Source organism: Phoenix dactylifera, chromosome 3, assembly GCF_051530095.1.
Source record: "Phoenix dactylifera cultivar Ajwa chromosome 3, Ajwa_hap1_PhDact_Kaust_v1.1, whole genome shotgun sequence".
In the NCBI taxonomy this organism is placed as follows: domain Eukaryota; kingdom Viridiplantae; phylum Streptophyta; class Magnoliopsida; order Arecales; family Arecaceae; genus Phoenix; species Phoenix dactylifera.
Genome location: NC_143192.1, coordinates 55264286 through 55285046, shown reverse-complemented (window position 1 = coordinate 55285046; position 20761 = coordinate 55264286). Strand labels below are relative to the sequence as shown.

At 37.9% G+C, this 20761-nt stretch overlaps 2 protein-coding genes across 4 annotated transcripts; one reads left to right on the top strand and one right to left on the bottom strand.

The window, feature by feature from the left end:
* Positions 1-2035: 2035 nt before the first annotated feature.
* LOC103716093 (putative arabinose 5-phosphate isomerase) lies at positions 2036-6833 on the top strand. Its single transcript, XM_039116599.2, has 3 exons — positions 2036-2803; positions 4935-5158; positions 6305-6833. The coding sequence occupies exons 1-3, from the start codon at positions 2126-2128 to the stop codon at positions 6459-6461; spliced, it is 1059 nt and encodes a 352-aa protein (XP_038972527.2). The 5' UTR covers positions 2036-2125; the 3' UTR covers positions 6462-6833.
* Positions 6834-8750: 1917 nt separating this feature from the next.
* On the bottom strand, positions 8751-20541 carry PKDM7D (Transcription factor jumonji (jmj) family protein / zinc finger (C5HC2 type) family protein). Of its 3 annotated transcripts, none has more exons than XM_088719201.2 (12): positions 20517-20541; positions 18552-18844; positions 18265-18336; positions 18101-18178; positions 17483-17995; positions 17168-17395; positions 16324-16485; positions 15764-16132; positions 14109-15687; positions 13738-13841; positions 11650-11847; positions 8751-9233 (listed from the first exon to the last, which is right to left on the bottom strand). In XM_088719201.2, the coding sequence occupies exons 2-12, from the start codon at positions 18837-18839 to the stop codon at positions 8940-8942; spliced, it is 3885 nt and encodes a 1294-aa protein (XP_088575327.2). In that variant the 5' UTR covers positions 18840-18844; positions 20517-20541; the 3' UTR covers positions 8751-8939. The 3 variants fall into 3 exon arrangements, with proteins under 3 accessions (XP_088575327.2, XP_008802145.4, XP_088575328.2); XM_008803923.5 differs by lacking the exon at positions 20517-20541 and adding an exon at positions 19948-20437; XM_088719202.2 differs by lacking the exons at positions 8751-9233; positions 11650-11847; positions 20517-20541 and adding exons at positions 12873-12961; positions 19948-20423.
* Between the last annotated feature and the right edge of the window lie 220 nt (positions 20542-20761).

Here is a 20761-nt window from a genome sequence, read left to right as displayed (position 1 = left end):
CGAATTCAGATTCTATGTAGAATCTGTTGTCTCATTAGATGGAACATGGATTATATATAGTATATATAAATATAGAAATGCGAAGAAAATTGGCTGCATGCTTCACATTAACCCTTTTCCTTTAAAATTTTGCTTTACACTTTTTTTCTTATGTATACTCTTCTTAAATCTTGACCATTTCTATTTTAGCTTCGAAATCCTGACAGATATTTAGATTTTGATTATATTTCAATCAAACTAATTATATATAGAAATTTAGATCTATTTTAAAAATGATTTCAATTTTTAGGAACTAATTATTTACTTCCAAATCATGCTCCTTTTACACTAAAAGCTGCCATAAACTGTTATGACGAGTTTTTTTAGTTTTGAAAATTGTTAATCCTTAGCTACTCAGTTCACTAGAATCATGTTGTAAATTAAACCTTAAAAAAACTTGGATCTAACTTGCACGTGATTATTCATTTCAAAAATTTAATCCTTAGCTAGTTCAGCACTTACTTATTTTGATGGATCCAAGGCATTAAAATGGCAGGGAACGTGGGAGATATAGTCATATGTTTATAATGCCATTCTGTAATTGTGGTTACAAGCCACGATAATTATTTTTCTATTCTTTTATATTTGGTACATTTTAGGATGATATATATTTACATACATACTATATATATAAAAAAATATAAGTTGATATAGGATCATGCTAAAAAAAAAAAAAAATATTGACTGATACAAATTGTTACATGATCTCTAAAATTACTCTAATATGATCGTACTAACAAAAAAAATAAAATATAGTTTAATATAGGATCATGTTAATAAAAAAATAATATACTCTGATATATGATCATGCTAACAAAGAAAAAATATTATGGGCCGACACAAATTGTTACATGATTTCTAAAATTATACTAATAGGAACTAGCTACATATAATTCATATTAGACATGATATGAGTGAAAAAAGAATTTTTGATGTTAAGTGTATAATTTTCCTTTCTATATTCATGATCATGTGGTCCTAGCCAATGTTTCTTTCTTTCTTTCTTTCTTTCTTCTTTTTATTTTTTTTTTATGAAGTTGATTGGACACCCAAAAGGACTTACCCTAAAACCCCCAATCCGCAATGTCTTTAGAGGAAGGTCCAGCAGATTTTGAGGGTCTCCTTGCAGTTACGCTGCTACTATGTGTGTACCAAATACCAACCTCTCACTTTTTAATAGATAAGTGTGTATGCTATCAAGTCTCGCCAAGTCTAGCAATTTGTATTTTCCTTTCAAATAAAAACCCATTACTAACCTTTTTTTTTTTTGGCAATTTCACATTGTCCTTCTCTAGTTTCTTCTTCTTCTTTTTTTTTTTTTTCAAATTTCATGCTAGAAAAAAACCATTACAAATCCTCAAAGTATATCCATAACCATTAAAAATTATCATCTAAAGATAGCCAAGGTGCATGATGGTTATTTTTCATTGAGCTGCTAAGACCAGTTGATAAAAAGAAAAGAGGGATGGGGATTGTTTACCATAGATAACTAATAGGTTTTTTTTTTTTTTTTTTTTTTTTACCGCATGCAACAAATTTTTAAAAATATATATTCAATGTAAAATTAATCTAGAAAATTCCTTAACAGGTTGATCTCAACAAATTGGCAAAAAATTTAATTCCTTATTAATTCATTAATGAGAAATGATTAAAGTATCAATATTAATGTTTCAGCAAATCAATTAATTTTTATTTTATCATATTGACCAAAATTTTCAATATCTTTGCCAGTTATATTTGTTGTAGCAAACTCTAGTCACTTAATTAAGCACGGAGACAATTCCATTACTATTGTAATAAAATACATATATTTTAATTATATCTATAATTAATCTGTTTAATTTGATATTTTGACTATATTTTTTGGTGTGAGAAGTTTACTTGGTGTGATGCAGAACACCGCAGGAACAACTTACCTTGCGATACTCCTCAGGCATATCACAACATCACGCTCCATCCCTCCCTCTATAAATACCCCTCCTCCCCAACTCGCAAAACCAGATTAGAAGAGTTTTATCATTAATAATAATATAAGTTATAATTAATAACAAAAAAGAAGTGAGGAGTGGGAGCAAATCCAAATCAAATGGGTTCCCTCGCCCCTCCCCGCTCTCCGCCACCCGCGATGGCCGCCCAGGTCGGCGGCGCCGCCCATAGCAAACATCCGACCCCGCTATGCGCCGAGGGGCTCCGGCGTCTCTTCGAGGCGCAGCAGCGGCACCTGAACCACTTCTTCGACAAGCTGGACCTCGAGCAGGCACTGGCCTTCGCCCAGGCCCTCCTCGACGCCCCCGGCGGCGTCTTCTTCTCCGGCGTCGGTAAGTCCGGCCTCATCGCCCGGAAGCTCTCCCAGACGCTCGCCTCTCTTGGCTTCGCCCGCGCCGCCTTCCTCCCCCCGGTGGACGCCCTCCACGGCGATATCGGCGCCCTCTGCGCCGCGGACGTCCTCGTCCTCCTCTCCAAGTCGGGGTCCTCCGACGAGCTCCTCCGCCTCGTGCCCTGCGCGCGGGCCAAGGGGGCATTCCTCGTGTCGATGACCTCCGTGGAAGGCAGCCGCCTCGCCGCGCTCTGCGACATGCACGTCCACCTGCCCCTGGAGCGGGAGCTCTGCCCCTTCGATCTGGCCCCCGTGACGTCGACGGCGATCCAGATGGTGTTCGGCGACACCATCGCCGTCGCCCTCATGGCCGCCCGCCGCCTCACCAAGGAGCAATACGCCGCCAACCACCCCGCCGGCAAGATCGGCAAGCGCCTCATCTTCAAGGTCTCTTCTCCTCCTCCCCCACTGTTACCAGCCATCATATTTTTCTTTTCTTTCGTCATTTCCTGGTTCCCGTCAAAATCTTATTTTGGTTCACTTTTCTCGTTAAAGATTGAAACTTCAACTGCTTTTGTTCGTGAATTCGATAACGTGAGTCTTGTTCTTCTTTTTCTTCTGTTTTTGAGCAAATGATTGCTGCTATGATCCCTTTATTCAAGAATTTGTATTTTGAAGTGAGATACTTGTGAAGGCTTTTAATATTTTATTGCTGTCTAACTAACGGTGCTTTATTCAACTATAGAAGAACTGAAAGTAGGATATGCTTGAAGATTGCTTATTCTTCTCCTTTGGTTTGTACTTTGTATATAGCAAGCAGATGGACTTTACACTATAAATCTGAACTCGTCATTTAACCTATAAGACCACCATCTTCTTGAGCCATTGAGGCGATCATCCTAGTGAAAATTATAAAACTTTTACATTAGATTAAAAAAAAAAAGTTTTGCTATATGTAAGGCTGCAAATGGGTCGGGTTGACCCGAGACCCGACCCGGCCCGACCCGCGTAGATCCGACCCGACCCCGAATTTTAGGACCCGCGGATCCGGGTCGGGTCCTAAAATTGGACCCGAATCATTTTCTGGGTCGGATCTGGGTTTACCGAACGGACCCGGCCCGACCCCAATGGACCCGAAAAAAGAAAGAGAGAGGGGAAAAAGCAAAAGAGAGTTTTTTTTTCTTTTTTTTTGTGTGGGTCGTAGCACTATTGGTCCGTCAGGATCCTCTCTCGGTCCATTACACTGTTGATACCTCTGGGTCATGTCTCGGTAGCTGGCTTTTCTTTTTTTTTTTTTTTTTTTCCTTCGGTTTTTGGTTTCTGTTTTTTTAACTTTTACAGGGAGGAAGTGAGGGAACACCGAACTGAATATGGGTCATGTGCCAGTTTTCTGCAATGGAATTGGATTTTGGAAGGTCTGGGATTTTTTTTGTCCTCGTGAGAGGGGAGCTGGGAGACACCAAGTTCCGTCCAATCAGTCATATGGACAAAAAATAGTGTGATATGAAATTTGGCTTGTAGACCGACTTAGTTAGTAAGTCGGGGCCATCTATTCCGACTGGAGATCAATTGCGAGTCTTTCAAGTCATGGGTCACCCAGCACCTCATAATTATGATATGACCAAATTAGATTTGCCCAAATTCTTTTCCAAAAATACAAAAAAATTGGATCCTATTCGGACCCGAACCCGATCCGACTCGGACCCGGATCCGATCCGGACCCAACTCGGACCCGACCCGACCCGACCCGATCTTCAACCGGGTCGGGTCTGGGTCCAAAGTTAGAACCCGAACAAAAAATCGGGTCGGATCGGGGTCACCCAGGACCCGACCCGACCCGACCCATTTGCACCCCTAGCTATATGAAGTTTTGCCAAGTATCCTAATGAAAAAAACTCGAGGATTAAATGGTACTACTTTTGCTTGCTTAAGTTTTGCTATACAAAATTAATGTTTTGTTAGATGAAAAATCCATAATGCAAGCATATATCAATTGTTTAATTTTACTGTAGTTGGTAACATGAGCTTCTGCATTTTTGGCAGCTGAAAACTGGAATCTTTTCTTTTCACCCATTTTATTACTTCTTCTAATGTATAACATGATGCTTTTTCAGGAGCTCCTTTTATTTTTATTGCTTCATTTAATTTTACTTTTTGTACGTGTGTGCGGGGTTCTTGAATGGTCCAGTTCAGTATTGGAAGCTTGTATTGAGATGTTTTTATGATATTATTGGTGAATCATGTTAACAAAAATTACTATACTTTGCCTTTATACTGTTACTAATGCAACGATAGTTATTTATATATAATTGGTTCTCATTTTTAATGTGAATAGGTCTTAATATTACTCAGCATAATCCTGACTTGTAATACTGTTAATGATATTTTCAATTTGCAATAGTTCTAAATAGATGAAATGGTGGAGGTGAGTGTATGTCCAATGATAGGTGCATACATATTGAAGAAAAAATTGTAAATAGACTAGTAGTAGATTATAAGACAATGGTGGTTGCTCATCACATTTGCTTTTCTTCCCAAGGAGATGTTGGTAACAATACTTCGATTGTATTCTATATAGGTGAAAGATGTCATGAAGAAGCAGGAGGAGCTTCCAATCTGCAAGGAAGGAGATCTCATAATAGATCAGCTCGTAGAGTTGACAAGCAAAGGGTGTGGATGTTTGCTTGTTGTGGATGATGAGCACCATATGATCGGGACATTTACAGATGGCGATCTCCGGCGTACACTCGGAGATAGTGGTGAGGCAATCTTCAAGATCACAGTGGGTGAAATGTGCAACAGGTAAAGAGTTAAAATACTCGATTATCGAAGTAGAATACTAGTACTTTTTGTATATTACATAGACCTAGATGTGGTTATTTTAAGTAGCATTATGCTTGTTTTCTTGTTTTTTTTTTATTGGAAAAGATAAAAGAAAATGATTTCTGATTTTATGATATTTCATATGAGTCCTGATTAAATAGTTCTTGGTGATACTTCGTAGCTGAAAGAGAAGAAAAAGAAACTACCTAGGACTAGTATGGATGGTCATGTAACATAAATAAGATTCAAAGATGGGCATGAGTGCTTATTCTAATTGGTTGGCAAAGCTACTTCTGTAAATGAAGAAAAAGGTTGACAAAGGTGGTGGCAACCTTGGAGTTCGAGGATTTAACCAGTAGCCAAAAACACGAATCAAGTGGGGCTTAATTTATGGGCACTCTTTCAATATTGACACATCAACATGCCCTTTTCATGGTTACATAAGAGAATTCTGCAAATTTACATCCTATTTCCCTCATATTTAGCATTTCAGTAGAGCGTGTGGCTGTTAACCACAAGGTCGAAGGTTCAAGCCCTTCCTCTAGCGTTTTTCTTTTCTCTTGTTTTTGTTACTTTATCACCAAACAAATGTTCTTTTCTTTATTTTTTTTCTACTTTATCACCAAGCAAACATTATTTTCTTTTCTTTTTTTTCCTTTATCACCAAATAATGTGTCTCACTGTTCTACAAACTTTCTGCTTTCTAAGATATATAGTTATATGCATTTATGCTTTATCACCAAACAAATGTTATTTTCTTTATTTTTTTTCTACTTTATCACCAAGCAAACATTATTTTCTTTTATTTTTATTTTTTTACTTTATCACCAAATAATGTGTCTCACTGTTCTACAAAGTTTCTGCTTTCTAAGATAGTTATATGCATTTATGCTTTCTAAGATAGTATGTATGCAACTATAACTGCCATTCATATTCTACTGACCCCCACCACAAAACCGAGAGAGAGAGAGAGAGAGAGAGAGAGAGAGAGAGAGAGAGAGAGAGAGAGATGATGTTATTCATAATATATTAGTCGAGATATAACTTCTACTTAAGAAACTAATCCAGTACTGGTTCCATTGTATCGTCAGTCGGTAACATTTTCTTTCTCATTTGGTCTTTTAGATGCCCGAGAACAATCAGCCCTGATGCGATGGCAGTGGAAGCAATGCAGAAAATGGAGTCACCTCCATCTGCTGTGCAGTTTTTGCCCGTGGTCGACCATCAGAACATTGTGATTGGGATTGTTACCCTCCACGGACTGGTTTCTGCAGGCCTGTAAATTTAGTGCCATGTATGCTCTGTCCTCCCTTCTTTGTGTGTTTCTAAGTCACCAGGGTCCTAAGCTCCAAGGGTCTTGAGAATTAATGCTGTGTTTGTTAGGTCCTTCTGTTGATCTGGTTGAGGTTCACCACCCCTTTTGGTGGACTGACTAGGAGGGCATAATGCCTGGGAAACTCAGTCCTATGCTTCCCTATCTTTCTATGTATAGTTTTTTCCTTGTTTTGTTTCTTCTTCTCAGTCCTTTGGAGCTCTGTAACTTCAGCTGCCTTGAGCTGCTTGGAGGTGTGGTCTGAGGTGATTTAAGCACTGCTGTATTTGGCTCTTGAATAAAATATAATAAGAATGAGAGTTGCTCCCACTTCTCCTGAAAGACATTCTTACTCCTGTATCTAAAACTTGCCTCTTGGATTAGCGGTGATAGGTGGGACAATAATGCATTGGTGGATGAAAATATAACATGAGCAATGTAAGTGTTGCATGCGTGCTGTGACTGTTAATAAAAATGGCTGGTATGAGGGTTTGAGCACATTGCATCTATGTCATAGTTCTAGCGACCAAAAATAATAGCCGTCGTTATTATGCATGCCTTACAACAGCCATTATTCAACCATCTCGCTATATTATTGGAATATTGTTTATAATTATTTATTTAAATAAAAGATGCAATGGTGAAAAGTATTCCATTATGACCTAGCAATAATAGTAAGTAATAGGAATATGTGTGATTGATAAGGTAAGTCAATACTTTTGATTTGGTGTAATTATGCACAGCCGCACTAACTCGATAATACTTCAGCCCTGTAAATCTTGCAAGCTGCATGCCATTTTACCTTTTCTTTCTTCTTTTCTAAAAGAAATGTTTTTTAGTCAGGCATGAGGGAGGCGATCTTTGCCTGGCCTGGGGTCAAGCTGTGGATGGGGTTGAATCTCTCATGGCAAAAAAGGATCCACCTTCTTTCATCCATAATGGTCGCTTTGAGATCTATGCAGATAGACGGATGAAAGAGTTTAAAGATCTATATGAAGCATGACCCAACAGTTGACGCTGTGAAAGATGATCAATCATTCTTTCATGCAAAAGATAAAACTTTGAACCCTCGAACCACAGCCTCTTGCTTACCACTTTTTACCGTTCTTAGCTTGGGTTTCTACACCCTCCAAACGGCTCAAGTTTGTTCGCAGTGCATTAAAAAGATAAAAAGGTCTACTTGGGTGTCTACGCCCTTATTTTGAAGCCGAGCAAGATGCAGAACATCATCATCATCTCTAATTGTTTTACCTCATCATTGGTTTACACCCTTTAATTTATTGATATCACTGGAGAAATTCTTGTTCCTAAGTTCTTGTAGTCGCAAACCTGTGAAGTATGAACACAACACCACTACGATATAGGGCTCTGGATCAAATCTGAACATGCCTCTGAGCCACCTCTAAACCTTATATTAATGTTTATCTGTAATATTGGAGTTCTATAGGATATTGCACTTTAAAAACAAAAAGAATAGCAAGGACCTTAAAATAACGCATGCTTAACACGCTCGACGCATTGCCAGCATTCATGCAGAAAATCATACGATAAAATAATTTAAGAGTTAAATATTTAAAAAATCAGCAAATTGTTGTTTATGTCTTCTCTACAAGTGAAAACTCCATGTTAAGGTGGTGAGGACATCATCTTGTGCTTCCATCATTGCATATAATAATACTTCAGAGAGATCTTGACGCAAGGAGGCGCCTAACCAGCCAAAAAAAAAATGGTATGCTTTTGTCCATTAATTAATTCTTCAATCCAGAAATTACATTATGCCGCCAAGCTCTTTATTTCAGCCGTTGTCTTCATAAATCCACAACGAAATCCACAAGCAATGATATATGAAACCCAACATGAATGAATGAATAATTGTTCTAAAATTCATAACGTTTGCACTAAGAAAATAAGGCCTTGCCCATCACCCGTTTGGTATCAATTTCCAGTAACATGATCTAGGAGTATTTGTCAAACTAGGAGTGTATTTATATAGACATAAAATAGAAGATCTTGTTGGAAAAGAGAGGTTACTTGCACTTCCTGTTTAAAAACCTGCCACGAGCACAGCACGTCTCCAAGAAGGAATTCTTCCACATATCATCTCAAAAGCAACTTCAATCAGGCTGCAGCTCTGCTGGTCAAGAGAAGCGTTAAATAAACACGAAACATCATTTTGCATACAACAGCCTGCGATTGATCCATATTTGCTGATAACCTCAACTGAAGTTACATATCTCCAACAAATAAAAGCCAATCAAGTATGCATAGGGAAAAAAAAAAATTTAAAACAATTTTTGAGGTTCATGGATACAATTTCTGCAGCATATCTGAAACTTTTTCTGGACTTGTGCCTACTTTGTGCAAAAAAGAATGTCTGTACATCAGTTCAAAACCCTAAAAGAAAAGGTGCAGTATTACCTCTACAGAATAGGCAGAAACACAACTAAACTAATTACAGATTGGACTAGAAAATATCGATCCTGAGCGGCTCTCAATTTCTTCATTGAGAATTTCAATGACTTCCTGCTTAGAACTCTGATGGTCGTTACTTAGGATGCTATGCAAGATATGCAACTCCTCGGCATTGGCCTTTTTAAGTAGCTCTCTAAGTGCTGCATCAGTTCCGACCTCCTTAGCACTTGGTCTTTGATCCGCGATTGACGCAGTAGGAGTAGGAGGAGCATCAGGCCTAGATCTCCAGTACTCCGAGCAAACATGATTTGGGTCAATTGCCTCGATGGCCTGTAAAAATCAAAACAAACAACTGTCAGCACAGACTTTAAATTGGGTCACTAAATAAATCGGGCAATGATGGAGATAATGTGCTAACATTGTTTTCAATGCATTGATAATGAGAACTTGGAGGTAAAATAGTAAATCTAATAGTTCTTTTGGAGGTAGACTACCAGAATCATAGATTGCATCTGTAAATTTTGAGGTAACATAGTCCAGTATTATATGTCTACAAAGAGCTTTCTAAATGGGCTCTAGATTTCAGGTTACACTGTGAGCCAGATTTTTTCAGTTGCCACTAGTCTCTTCACGTTCAAGATATGGAGAGCCTGAGAGTTCTGCTAAATGGTACCAGACAGGTTAGCTGATGAGGGGAGGAAAGTAGTTTTATAAACTCGGATATGGGATCATGTAGTGTGGTACCTTCTGATATAGCCTTTTATCTGGCACCGATATGTACATTCAGTTACTAACAAAACACAAACCAAACTACAAACAAAAGAAGGAAAATTTATTTCTCATGCCAAAGACTATCCCATTATCTGGGATCTGTTTGGTCTCTCTCTTTCCATGTGGCATGTCGCATTTTCTCAGAATCCTGTCATAATAGTTCCTCCCCTTTCTCTAATACTGGCCGCTGAAACAATTTCCTCAAAGCTAAGACCAAGTTTGTTTTCGGTATGTCTAAAGGCAATCTCTCCAACATCAGCCAGTTAAAAGAGACAGAGGACAAGGATGTGGCTTTACGTGATCTTGCGCACCTCCAGAAACATGTCTCAACTATGATTTTTCCTCTGTCAGCTTACATGGAACACTAGGGTGTCTTTACTAGTTTTAAAAACTCTCATTTGAAAAATATACAGGGTCAAACTTCTAAAAATCAGGATTCGTTATTTTCAAATTATGTTCATGATTTTGCACTAGCTAATGTCTGCTCTTCATAATTTGCCAAATGACCTCCTTGTTCAATCTATATTAAGTGACAACGTATTTTCCAAAAACATACCCATAAAATTTGTTCGAAGTGTTAGCTTGGTAACCCAAATCTTCTACGTAGGGTGCACCACCTACTCTTGAATCTTGCTACAATTCTCGCACCCATTCCTTGACCATTCAAACTTTCCTGAATTCAACCATGTCTGGTTACCACCATATTTAGAAACAACTTCTTACTTCAAATGACTAATCATTTATTTTTTGTTTCTTGTGTTATGCAGATAAATGTAGAACCTATGATCAATTTATTATTATACATTTATGCACACATATTTTTAATAACTTCGACATCCTAAATTTTATGAGAGCTTGGTCCCCATTCAAAGTGCCCAGGTTACCCCCAAAATATTGCTCCTAGCCAGCACATCTAAAGGTATCAGTACTTTCTGCCCCTAAAATAAGCTCATCTCTTTAATTACCCAGCCTGTAATTGCTTTTCTTAGCATTATCCAGAGGATAGAAACATGTGATAGCCAGCAAAGCAAGGAATCCTTGCATGCTTTGGAAATGTAATCCTAATCTAATTAGTAAAAACAACCACCAAACTTAAACCTCACATCTCTCACACTCGGTCGTCTTTAGCAACATCATTTTTTTTATTTAACACTTAGGTAGCATGAGAAGCATTATTTTAGGACGAAGTCTTGTTAATGAAATAAATATAAATGAGTCTAAGTGATTGAATACATAGGAACATAGAAAGATAATATGGTTCTTGGAATTGGAGAAGAAACATAAAATTCAAATGCGTGCCGCACAAAATTTAGTTGTAGGAACCTTCTACTTTGCTGGCACGCATGCTTTGAAGAAGCTCATCCCACTTCTACATACATTCAAGCTACTGAACAATAGTCCAGGTGTTTCCTAATAATGTTCTATTTGCCATTTTTAACTTGGCTAATTACATGCTCTGTATTTCCATCTGATGGGTCTATATGTTCTGTCTATTGCCAACCCATTTCAAACAGTAATATGAAGTTTAATAGTCAGAGTATGAATTATGATTAAAGTATGATATCATTATTCACAGACTTTTTAGACACCATTGATTCCCATCATTTTCTAGATCACCATTTCCCAAATCCCCAAAATTGACCTGCCATCATTTTCACTCCTTAGCTAGCAAATACTGTCCAGAATATATTAAATAGATGCAGCAAATTCTAGTGAAGGTACATGATAAAATGAAAACTCTATCAACGACGAAATTAATGGAATTCAAAATGGGAAAACTACTCCAAGAAAATGATCCACTAAATCAGAAAGTTTCTCAAGTTCCTGTGGATAGTTTCATAGTTTGAAGAAGAGGCACTGGCAATTGAACATGTTCATGGGAAGGAAATGCCTACATAGAAGAACTAAATCAAATACTACATAGAAGCATCAAGGGGGTAAAGTTCTACCAATGAGGGATTTGATGCACAATTACCTGAATGATCTTTAGTGAGGTCAAACCAAACATATCAAGCCCATCAAGGGATCCTGGAGGCTGTAGTGGAGGAAGGTTAACCATTCCCAGGTTGTGCTGTCTCCTTATTTCCTGATTCACCCGCTCTCTAACCATATCCCAGCACTTTGTAGCAGATACATGAAAGAATACCTCACTTGGACATTGCTCTACTGAAACCTGCAACATCAGGAAGCTCAAAGATGACATGCATGCATATTTTAGCAGGATAACAATAAAATCACAAATTCATCCAGAGAATGACCCCCTGCAAAAAAGAAAAAAACATCGACGAGGTCTATAACACATTAAAGTGTGTCAGAATGCCAAGCAATGCCATCCATATGGTATTCCTAATGTCAGAGGAAACATGACTTCAAGCTCTTGGTTCGGCTGGAAAGACGTAGAGGGAGTAGGAAAGCTCAAAGTTAACATTAAACCACCATACCAAGGTTCTTAGATACCACAGATCACCTCTTTTTTTTTTGGATCATGGTTTCAGTATTCATAGGGTGGCAGTGGATTGGATTGAGTCATGTTTGGGTTGTGTCAACTATGGGCTAGGTCAAAAAACCCTAAAAAATACCCAACCCAATTATAATCGAGTTGGTAAAAAGAATAAAGTTATGTCCAACCCAACTACTTTCAATGGACTTGTACTCAACCTGCCAACCCCCATTAGGTTGTCACTTGTCAGTTACATAACCTAGAGAATGCAAACAAACAATTCTAGGAAGAAGTGAACTAGAGTGGGTCTTCTCAAAGAGAGAGAGAGAGAGAGAGAGAGAGAGAGAGAGAGAAGATATAAAAACTTGATAAATCGTGAGCAAGTTATTGCTCCACTTTTTCTTCAGCATATTTTGTTCTCTCTTAACAATCAACACAACCTTATTAATCAGTTGAACCAAGCTTTTAACTATGAAGCAAGGACAAGGATGGGATACGGATACAATATGATACAGATATACTGATAAAGCAAATCCTGAAAAAGTAGGATACAAATACAACTAGAATATGTCAATATATATACATATTTATACACACATACACATATATATATGTATGTGTGTGTGTGTATATATATATACATATCTACATACATATATATATATGTACAAATATACATATATAGACTTGCACATATATTTATGTGTGTATTTACCTTGTACTAGCATTTTGCATGTGTTTTGCATGTGCTCATATAAAAAAAAAAACAGAAAGAAAGAAAGAACATCCCCCATACCGTGTACCGGTATCGAACTATTTTTCATGACTAGAATCTACAAAAGGCTGCCTGGAGACATCATAAAAGGATAGAAAGTTACCTCAGGTATATATTCTACAAATAAAATATGGAAAGATAAATGAGATGTATGACATGCAACAAGCACATGATTGTTTACCATTTTAATTCAAAGAAAGCAAAGATTGAACGGCATAAACATCAAAAAAGTAGGCTGGACCAAGAATAAAATTGGCTATTGCTACCAACAACAGGCCCAAAAAGACAGCTAAAACTTTTCCCTTCTTGTAGCAATCCTCATTGCAGCTAATCCCTTATCAGTTCTCTTTGTAGAAATTCACATTCAGGGGCATGCTGTAGAGGAAATATAGAACACCAACAGGTTTTGTTTCTAACAATCTAAGCAAAGAGGAGTCAGCATACAAGGAAAACAGCATAGGAAAGAAAAATATGTTTAAAGTGATTAAGGAAAATATGTTTAAACTGAATTCAGGTGAAAAAAATCTTATATCATATAAGCAGAGGAAAGGGGGGAACCAGGATATTGGCTGAGAAACCACAAATGAAGTAGCACTAGCCGGTCAAAGATTAGACTACCGTATTGGAATTTCGCGAGAGAAGCAATACTCGCATTAATCACACTCTCAAATCTTTACTAAATTAAGTCTAAGAATAACCGTGTGCAGAACTCATGTTAAACAAAACTGCTTCTTACACAGATATCTTGCTTATATGCACATTTAACTACCATTAATTTATAAAAAATAATTAACCATCTTAAATAAATTAGTTGAATATTGTCCAACAAAGAAGGTGAGAATTATTACCATAAATAGAGGTCCAAGCAGACCAGCATCCAGAATTTCCGAGATGTAGTTACACATTTGAGTTGGGTCTCGTACGCTGAAGTACCTAACTTGACTCCTAAATCCTGCAATGAAAAAAAGCGAAGAAAGTTGTGATGAAAGCCACAAAAATATAATCCACTCTAGAGTATTGAATGATGAAAAAATAGATAATTATATTGATGTAACATAGATAATTCTGAATTCAAAAGAAAAAGGCAAATATGAATACAAGGTCGAAAGCTGCCTAGTAGAAGGAATTAGGATGCTGGAGTTCAGTTTGGCCATTCAATCATATTAACAATACAGACCTCAAAGGTGATTCAAAACATAATTGTAACCTGAAAGCATACCTTTAGGGAATATGGCCTTGCTTGAAGACCACAACTTTCCCGACAAGACAACACCATACTCCAAGGGTTCAACACTACAATTCATTCTCCGCACCACCTTGGCCATGCGAGGCCCCTTCTGTGGACAGTTGGATCTATCTATGCTATTTCTAGGGCAATATGAGCCTGCTGTGACAGAATCTGTTTTATCTATTAGGTTATGAACAAAATCTGGTCCACTTTTGTCGCCCTTTATTCCACCTTCTGTTTTTACACTTCCAGACTGCTGAAGATAAGATCTAATATTTGTAGTAACAAACTCATGCTTTCTTTTAGCAATCAAAAATTCTACATTTTGCCTTGCATTTGATACAGCAACAGAGTTCTTACTGTGAGAAGTGTTTTGAGGATAGGACCTAACAAACTGCTGATTTTGTAAACTGGAACTTTGTGTTTTCCCATCACTGCCCCATAGAGATACTGGGTATGGCCTATGACCAGACTTCCCCACAATGGGTAACAAACTGGCATCTTTTTCACTCGTCACAGATGCATTAGTCTCGGGTGTTACCAGAACTAGATCCTTCTGAGAATTGCAGAAATTCACCTTATCATCACCATTTGTCAGCCTAGCAAAAATTTCTGAGCTTTCTAAAACTGGCTGTTTCTTTAAGTTATCCAAAAGCAGCTTTTCTGCTCCTTCATACCCAGCACCATTTAGATTTTTAACATCACCATCATTAGCTAATGCATTTTTTCCAGTACAGCACACCAATTTACCCGAGTTGCTCGAGTGCTTACCCTCAGGCACCAAGACAGGGTAAACCACTGAGTTCCTTTCGCTAGAAGTATTTTGCAGTGTACCAATGTTAAGCATGCTCCCTTTTTCATGACTAGAAATGCTACGTGCACTTGAATCAGAACCTTTGAGTCCTCTATTAGACTGTAAGCTCTGATATACATCAGATGAAGACCTACCTTGTAGATACGATTCTTTTGTAGGCAACATGGTTGTAGATTTGGTTTGTTGGTGCAAGGAAGCGGGATCAGCAATTTTGCATGTTGAATCAACTGTGTTAATCTTTTCTCTCTCTTTTGGTACTGCTACAAAGGTTGGCTGAGGCGAAGATGCCTCGACTTCTTGAGATAAAGCAGAATTTTTTCCACTGCTATTCAAAGTACTTTGCTTTACTTGTCCCTTCTCCCTCTGATGTATATTTTCTGAAAAAGTTTTAGCAGTGGGCTTCTGTGTTTTTTCTTTTGCAACATAAGAACTTAAACTCAATCCAAGATCTGAAAGTCCCCATCTATGAACTGCGCTCAACTTGCCCCCCAGAGCATCAAGAAGGACATTCAGTTCACTGATCTCATAACGAAAGAGAGAAAACCTAGTGCTCCAAGCACATGAGCAAAGCTGCTTTGCATGACTCAGACATGCAAATTTGTCTGGAGAACATAGACAACCAGCAGCAGAAAGGTGTAGATCATAGTGGCACACAATGCACTCCCTTTCACAGTTAGCATCAAAATCTGCATCCATTTTCCTTGACTGAAAAGAACAAAAATATTCTCTTTTTGTACGCTCCATTTCAATCCTCTCCTAATCAAAAGGAAAAATAAAGTCAGCAAACACTTATGACAGCAAAATAAAATGAGGTTGAACATAAAGAGTTTACCTTAAGTGCCTTTGCTAGGATCCCATCCAGGCCACATGCTTCTTTCCATCTTAAGTTATCTAATGTATTTTTCCCTAGAAACAAAATATTCCACTGAGCTCTTACAGCTTCCCTTGCAGCTCCTAGCAACAACTTGTCATGGGAAATCGATATCTTGCGGCTCTGTTCGGAATAAAGCTCCACAGCATTCTGCCCATGAGGCAACCAGTCAATGGGAGCAACATTTACAGCCTCTGCACAGTTGAATCCACAATTGAAACCTGAATGATATGCTCGGGGAAATGTGATAACAAACTCCCCTGAATGCTGAACACAACGATAGACTGGTACACCCTCTGATTTTAAAATGGAAGGTGAAAATTGAGTAACCTGTCAAGAAAGGTAAGGAAAAACATGAGACATCAAGCAGATATAGGGGTGGAGGGGGATGAAAAAATAATAAAAAAGAAGAAGAAAAGAGCATATCAGTAGTTGTCAAGCCTGCATTCAAAAAGTTGTTTTTCCAAGAAGTGGAAACCCTTCCAGGAAGAATAGATGATGCATGACAAATCATTACTCACAAGATTGTGAAGCAAGTCTGGCTGTTCTTCAAACAAATCAGCTAAATGCTTCTTCATAGCCACCTCCAACTTTGTCGCTTCTTTGCCCGGGACTCCATACCACACTTTTGGAGCACCCCAGTGTAAATAATTCATTGAGTACAAATGGTGATCTTCAACATGCTGAAGAAGAAGAAGAGAATAGATTGACTTACCAAAGAAAAGAAACACAAGGCATCATAGGCAACTAAAGTAATTCATGCACAACATTAGTAAGCACAGCATGCCATTATATATGTATATATGAGTGTGCCTGTGTGTACAGAGAGAGAGAGAGAGACTTGGCTATACTCGAGTAGACCTCCATTTAGATCCGATTAGGTCTAGCTCTGATGATGGGTATCCCACATCGATGATTCAAGTTGTTGGATATCTACTACTTCTGAAATTGCTTACACACCAAAAATAATGTGATTTGGAGACCCATCAAGTGATCCAAAATTGGACAGCTTAAATAACATAAAACCTCCAAATCATATAAATTTTGAGGTGTAAGCAATTTAGAGGCAGCAGATCGTATCCACTAGTTCGGATCATTGATGTGGGATCCTATCATCCGATGTAGACCTAATTGGATTTGAGTGGAGATCCACTCAAGTGTAGCAAAGTCAATCTATATGCATGATACATGCATGTATATATATGTGTATATATCTTATGTCTTCTAGAAATGAAAACTAATGAGAAGAAAAATTGCGACCATATTATATAAAGTAAATATAGCAAAAGTATCATCATTGCTGTTGTTAATTGTATAAATCTGGATATCTTCAGTTAATTGGTAAGGACGTAATGAGAATCTTACCCAACAAAATGATGAAAAGCACATCCCTACATACAACCATGGAACAAGAACACCGGAAATGTCCCCATTTTCAAAAGCAAGCAAAGAACCTGGAAGCCTAGCAAAGTTGTTCAAGTTCCAACCTGACTTCACATATTGCTCCTCAAAATCAGAACTTGATGGCGGTGAAGATCCTTTAGGAAATCCGCTGCCAAAAACTCCTGTCTCCAAATCAGCACCATAGAGCACCTACAGAGGTATGAAATTTAATTTTACAGAACAAAAGATTAAGGCAATCAGCTGCCTATTGGGCTAATTTACATCTATTAAAGGTACCTCAATCTCTTCAGTTGGCTTCTCAACAATTCGCCAATATTCACCTTCAATATTCTCCACTGATGGTTCCAATTGGGCTGATCTTAAATCTACATCCATGTCTCTTATGCAAAAATAGTGTTCCTTGAAATCATCAGCATACTTCTGAAATGATTCCAGAGTGTAGTCCGGACCAGGTTCAAATCCAAACCTCTCAGTATTCTTACAGTGTGCAAGTCCATTAGGTTCCACCAGCTTCTCAATATTGTTTCTGCATTCCGCCTCCAGTCTCAAGAGCTTTCTCCTTTTCCTCTTCATAGTACTATCAATTCTGCAATTCTTTTTGACTGGATCACGATTTTGAAGCTTATCCACTTGTTGGGTACGAGTTGCAAATTTTGAATTTTGCCACACACCCTTTTCTTTAAGAGGGCAAGGCGGAGTCCATGATGGTGGAGGTACAATGCGGCAAATTCCATATGGTTCTGCCATCGGACGTATACTTGCAATATATTTGAGAGTATCCTGGAACTCCTACAAGTAATATCCAAAATAATCAAATAATAGGGACTTTGTGGCTCAAAGAATAAATGTTAACATAAAAGCTAATGATTCTCTACAAAACAAAACATGAAATACCTCTTCATTTGGATAAAATACAGGAGCTTCATCAAGAACAGGCCTGCAGGCATCTTCAGGATGCCATCTTGCTGTGACCTGCAAGACTTTAGACGTTAATTGAAGCCAAACGGGTAGGAACCGGGAAGACAAAGCTAACTGAGTATCATGAGATTTAACAAAACCTTTTGACAGGTTTGACATTCAGAACATCCCCGAATAACCCCTTTTGGTAGGCAATGCACTGAATGAATTTCCTGCACAAGAAAATTAAATTGATGGATCGTAAAGTCAAAAGGACTACCATATGACATTACAACAACATATCAGGACCAAGAAGCACCTTAAGCAATAGATGACATCAATTGCACAGTAAAGAAGATCAAGTAAGAAATCCATAATGATACAACGACATTCAACCTAAGCACTTATAGGCAGTGATTAATAAGGCAATATCAGAAATAGTACTAACTTGCTCTAAGAGCTCAGAGTCAGACTCCTCTTCTTCCGAGCTATAATCAAACTGCCTGTAGTTTACCCATGATCTATGCCGAAGCGATTTCCTAAACTTTTTGTCATCAATGATGCCAGACTCAGTATCCTCTGGAGCCTGTATCGAATTTGAAGCACATGCAGAGGCCAAAGCATTTTCTTGTACTCTCTGCAAGGTGAATGGTGTGAGAGACGCAAAGCCAGGAGGAACAGAAGGCATTCCATCAGAGTCATCTTTAAGACAAGCTCCTAGGCATTCTGTCCCCATCAACACTGAAAAAAAAAAAGATTATATTAAATAGATGATCTCAGAAAATCTTAAAACTGATAACTCACAATCACACTATGGATTTGTGCGAACATAAGATAATGGCCTAGAATATCAGTCTTATCATAAAAAAGAAGAAGCATGCAACTTATTATAGCCAGCAGTGCAGATCTGAAAAAACTAAAGAAGCACAAGCATTCCTTGAAATGACAATCATATAATTGCAATTTGAATTACTACCAATTAAAGCTACTCTAAGGAACCATGAAAAGCGCGTGCACACGTGCGTGCGCGCACAAAAAATACTGTAAATTCAATGTAAATAATATTAATGAGTTATTTTTTCATTTCCAATAGCCATCTTCTTATATGTGAAGGATTCAACAGCTATTTTTTTTTTTGTTCCTGGGATGTTTGAGTGCGTATAGAAAATAACAGACAGTTTATGGATGAACTTCTTCCATATAAGAAAGCAAAACAACTATTTCCAGTTTGTCATAATGAATAAGATTTAGGAGGGAGGAACTAGAAGATACAGCAGAGGTGCTGTGATTCAGCATTATAGTCTCAAAGTTCCTATAATCCCTTCTGGATTGAAAAGCTGGATACAGAGAGAAAAAGGAAGGAACGAAAGAAAGAAAGAAAGAACGAGGGGGGGGGGGGGCTTATAAATCTAACAGATCAAAGAAAAAAAAAAAATTTCACAGCCAGCGTCTGCAATCTATAACACAACCGTGTGCGACAGAGACCGTGGTGTATTCAGATCATCTTTTTAATAAACTTATTACAGAAAAATCTATAATTATCAGATCCAGTGACCGATCCAGACGCTAAATAATTGGTTAGGGTCTGAAAATACCCCCTGTTCAACCCATGAAAACATCTCTGTTCGGCGACAGAATCCAGTCCAAAGATTCACAGAAAACAACAAAACAACATCTCGATTACCCATACCCATATCAGAATTCTTTGCATAAGACCTCACAGATCCTAGATTTTATTAATGTTTTAACGAAATCAAATGGACCAAAATATCACCAGCATGGAACTAATCAAAATTTTATGGAGAAAATAGGTGATGTTGGTCTTGATCAGACCGTCAACTTACATGCTCTTGAGAAGCCCACAGATCTTCTGTTGGCCTAAAGCGGTTTGAATTCAGCAATTCATTAACAATTTCCACAAAATCTTGTGAGATGAAAAATAACAAAAGTTAATAGTCCAGATCTGAGTAAAGGGAGAAATAGGGAAATATTCCAATTCCTCCAGATCTGAGCCCAACCCTAACCCTAATCAGCCTGCAAGGAGATGGTCCCGGGCCACCAAAACCGCAAGTCTTTAGGGAAAGTGGCTTTGGGGTGCAGCAGGACAACCCACCCTTTCCACTCTAATAAATAAATCAAACAAAATCTAAGAGAGAACAAGAAGATTTATAGACCAGTAGGGAATCTGGGGGTGGCAAAAAAAAAAAAAAACTTAAAATAAAACAGGGGGTTGGGGGAAATCAAGAAGATGGAATAAGATTAGAAGCCCCAAACCCAAGTCTACCAGTTCAATAACTCCTAACCAAATCAGAATAAGATTGGAATTTTCTTTTCTATTATTATTACTATTATTTTACTATTATTGTTTGGAAGTGGGGACATCAAATTGGGATAATACAAAGCAAAAACTCACATATTTTTTTTCACGAGAAAGTAGTTGAGATTTAATGATCTCCGAATCAGGGCCATCCACGTAGCATTTGTTTTTTTGGGGTAGATAAAGACCCGACGTTTATTAAGTTTCGGGTACGAGAGGATGGAGGATTAGCGCTGGAAGCTCCTGGAAGCTTCTGGGAATCTACGGGAACTACAGGAGGAGGAGCGACCGATCATCATGCCATCATTGCCGTTGATCGCTTGATTTTCTCTTGGATCTCA

Bases quoted from the DNA above. Each gene is read 5' to 3' on its own strand.
- LOC103716093 (XM_039116599.2), top strand. From the start codon at position 2,126: ATGGGTTCCCTCGCCCCTCCCCGCTCTCCGCCACCCGCGATGGCCGCC. The intron at 2,804-4,934 runs GTCTCTTCTCCT...TATTCTATATAG, and splicing joins GCAAGCGCCTCATCTTCAAG to GTGAAAGATGTCATGAAGAA. The intron at 5,159-6,304 runs GTAAAGAGTTAA...TTGGTCTTTTAG, and splicing joins GTGGGTGAAATGTGCAACAG to ATGCCCGAGAACAATCAGCC.
- PKDM7D (XM_088719201.2), bottom strand. From the start codon at position 18,839: ATGGGGACAGAATGCCTAGGAGCTTGTCTTAAAGATGACTCTGATGGA. The intron at 16,486-17,167 runs GTAAGATTCTCA...CTTCTTCTTCAG, and splicing joins GCTTTTCATCATTTTGTTGG to CATGTTGAAGATCACCATTT. The intron at 16,133-16,323 runs GTGAGTAATGAT...CTTTCTTGACAG, and splicing joins CAGACTTGCTTCACAATCTT to GTTACTCAATTTTCACCTTC.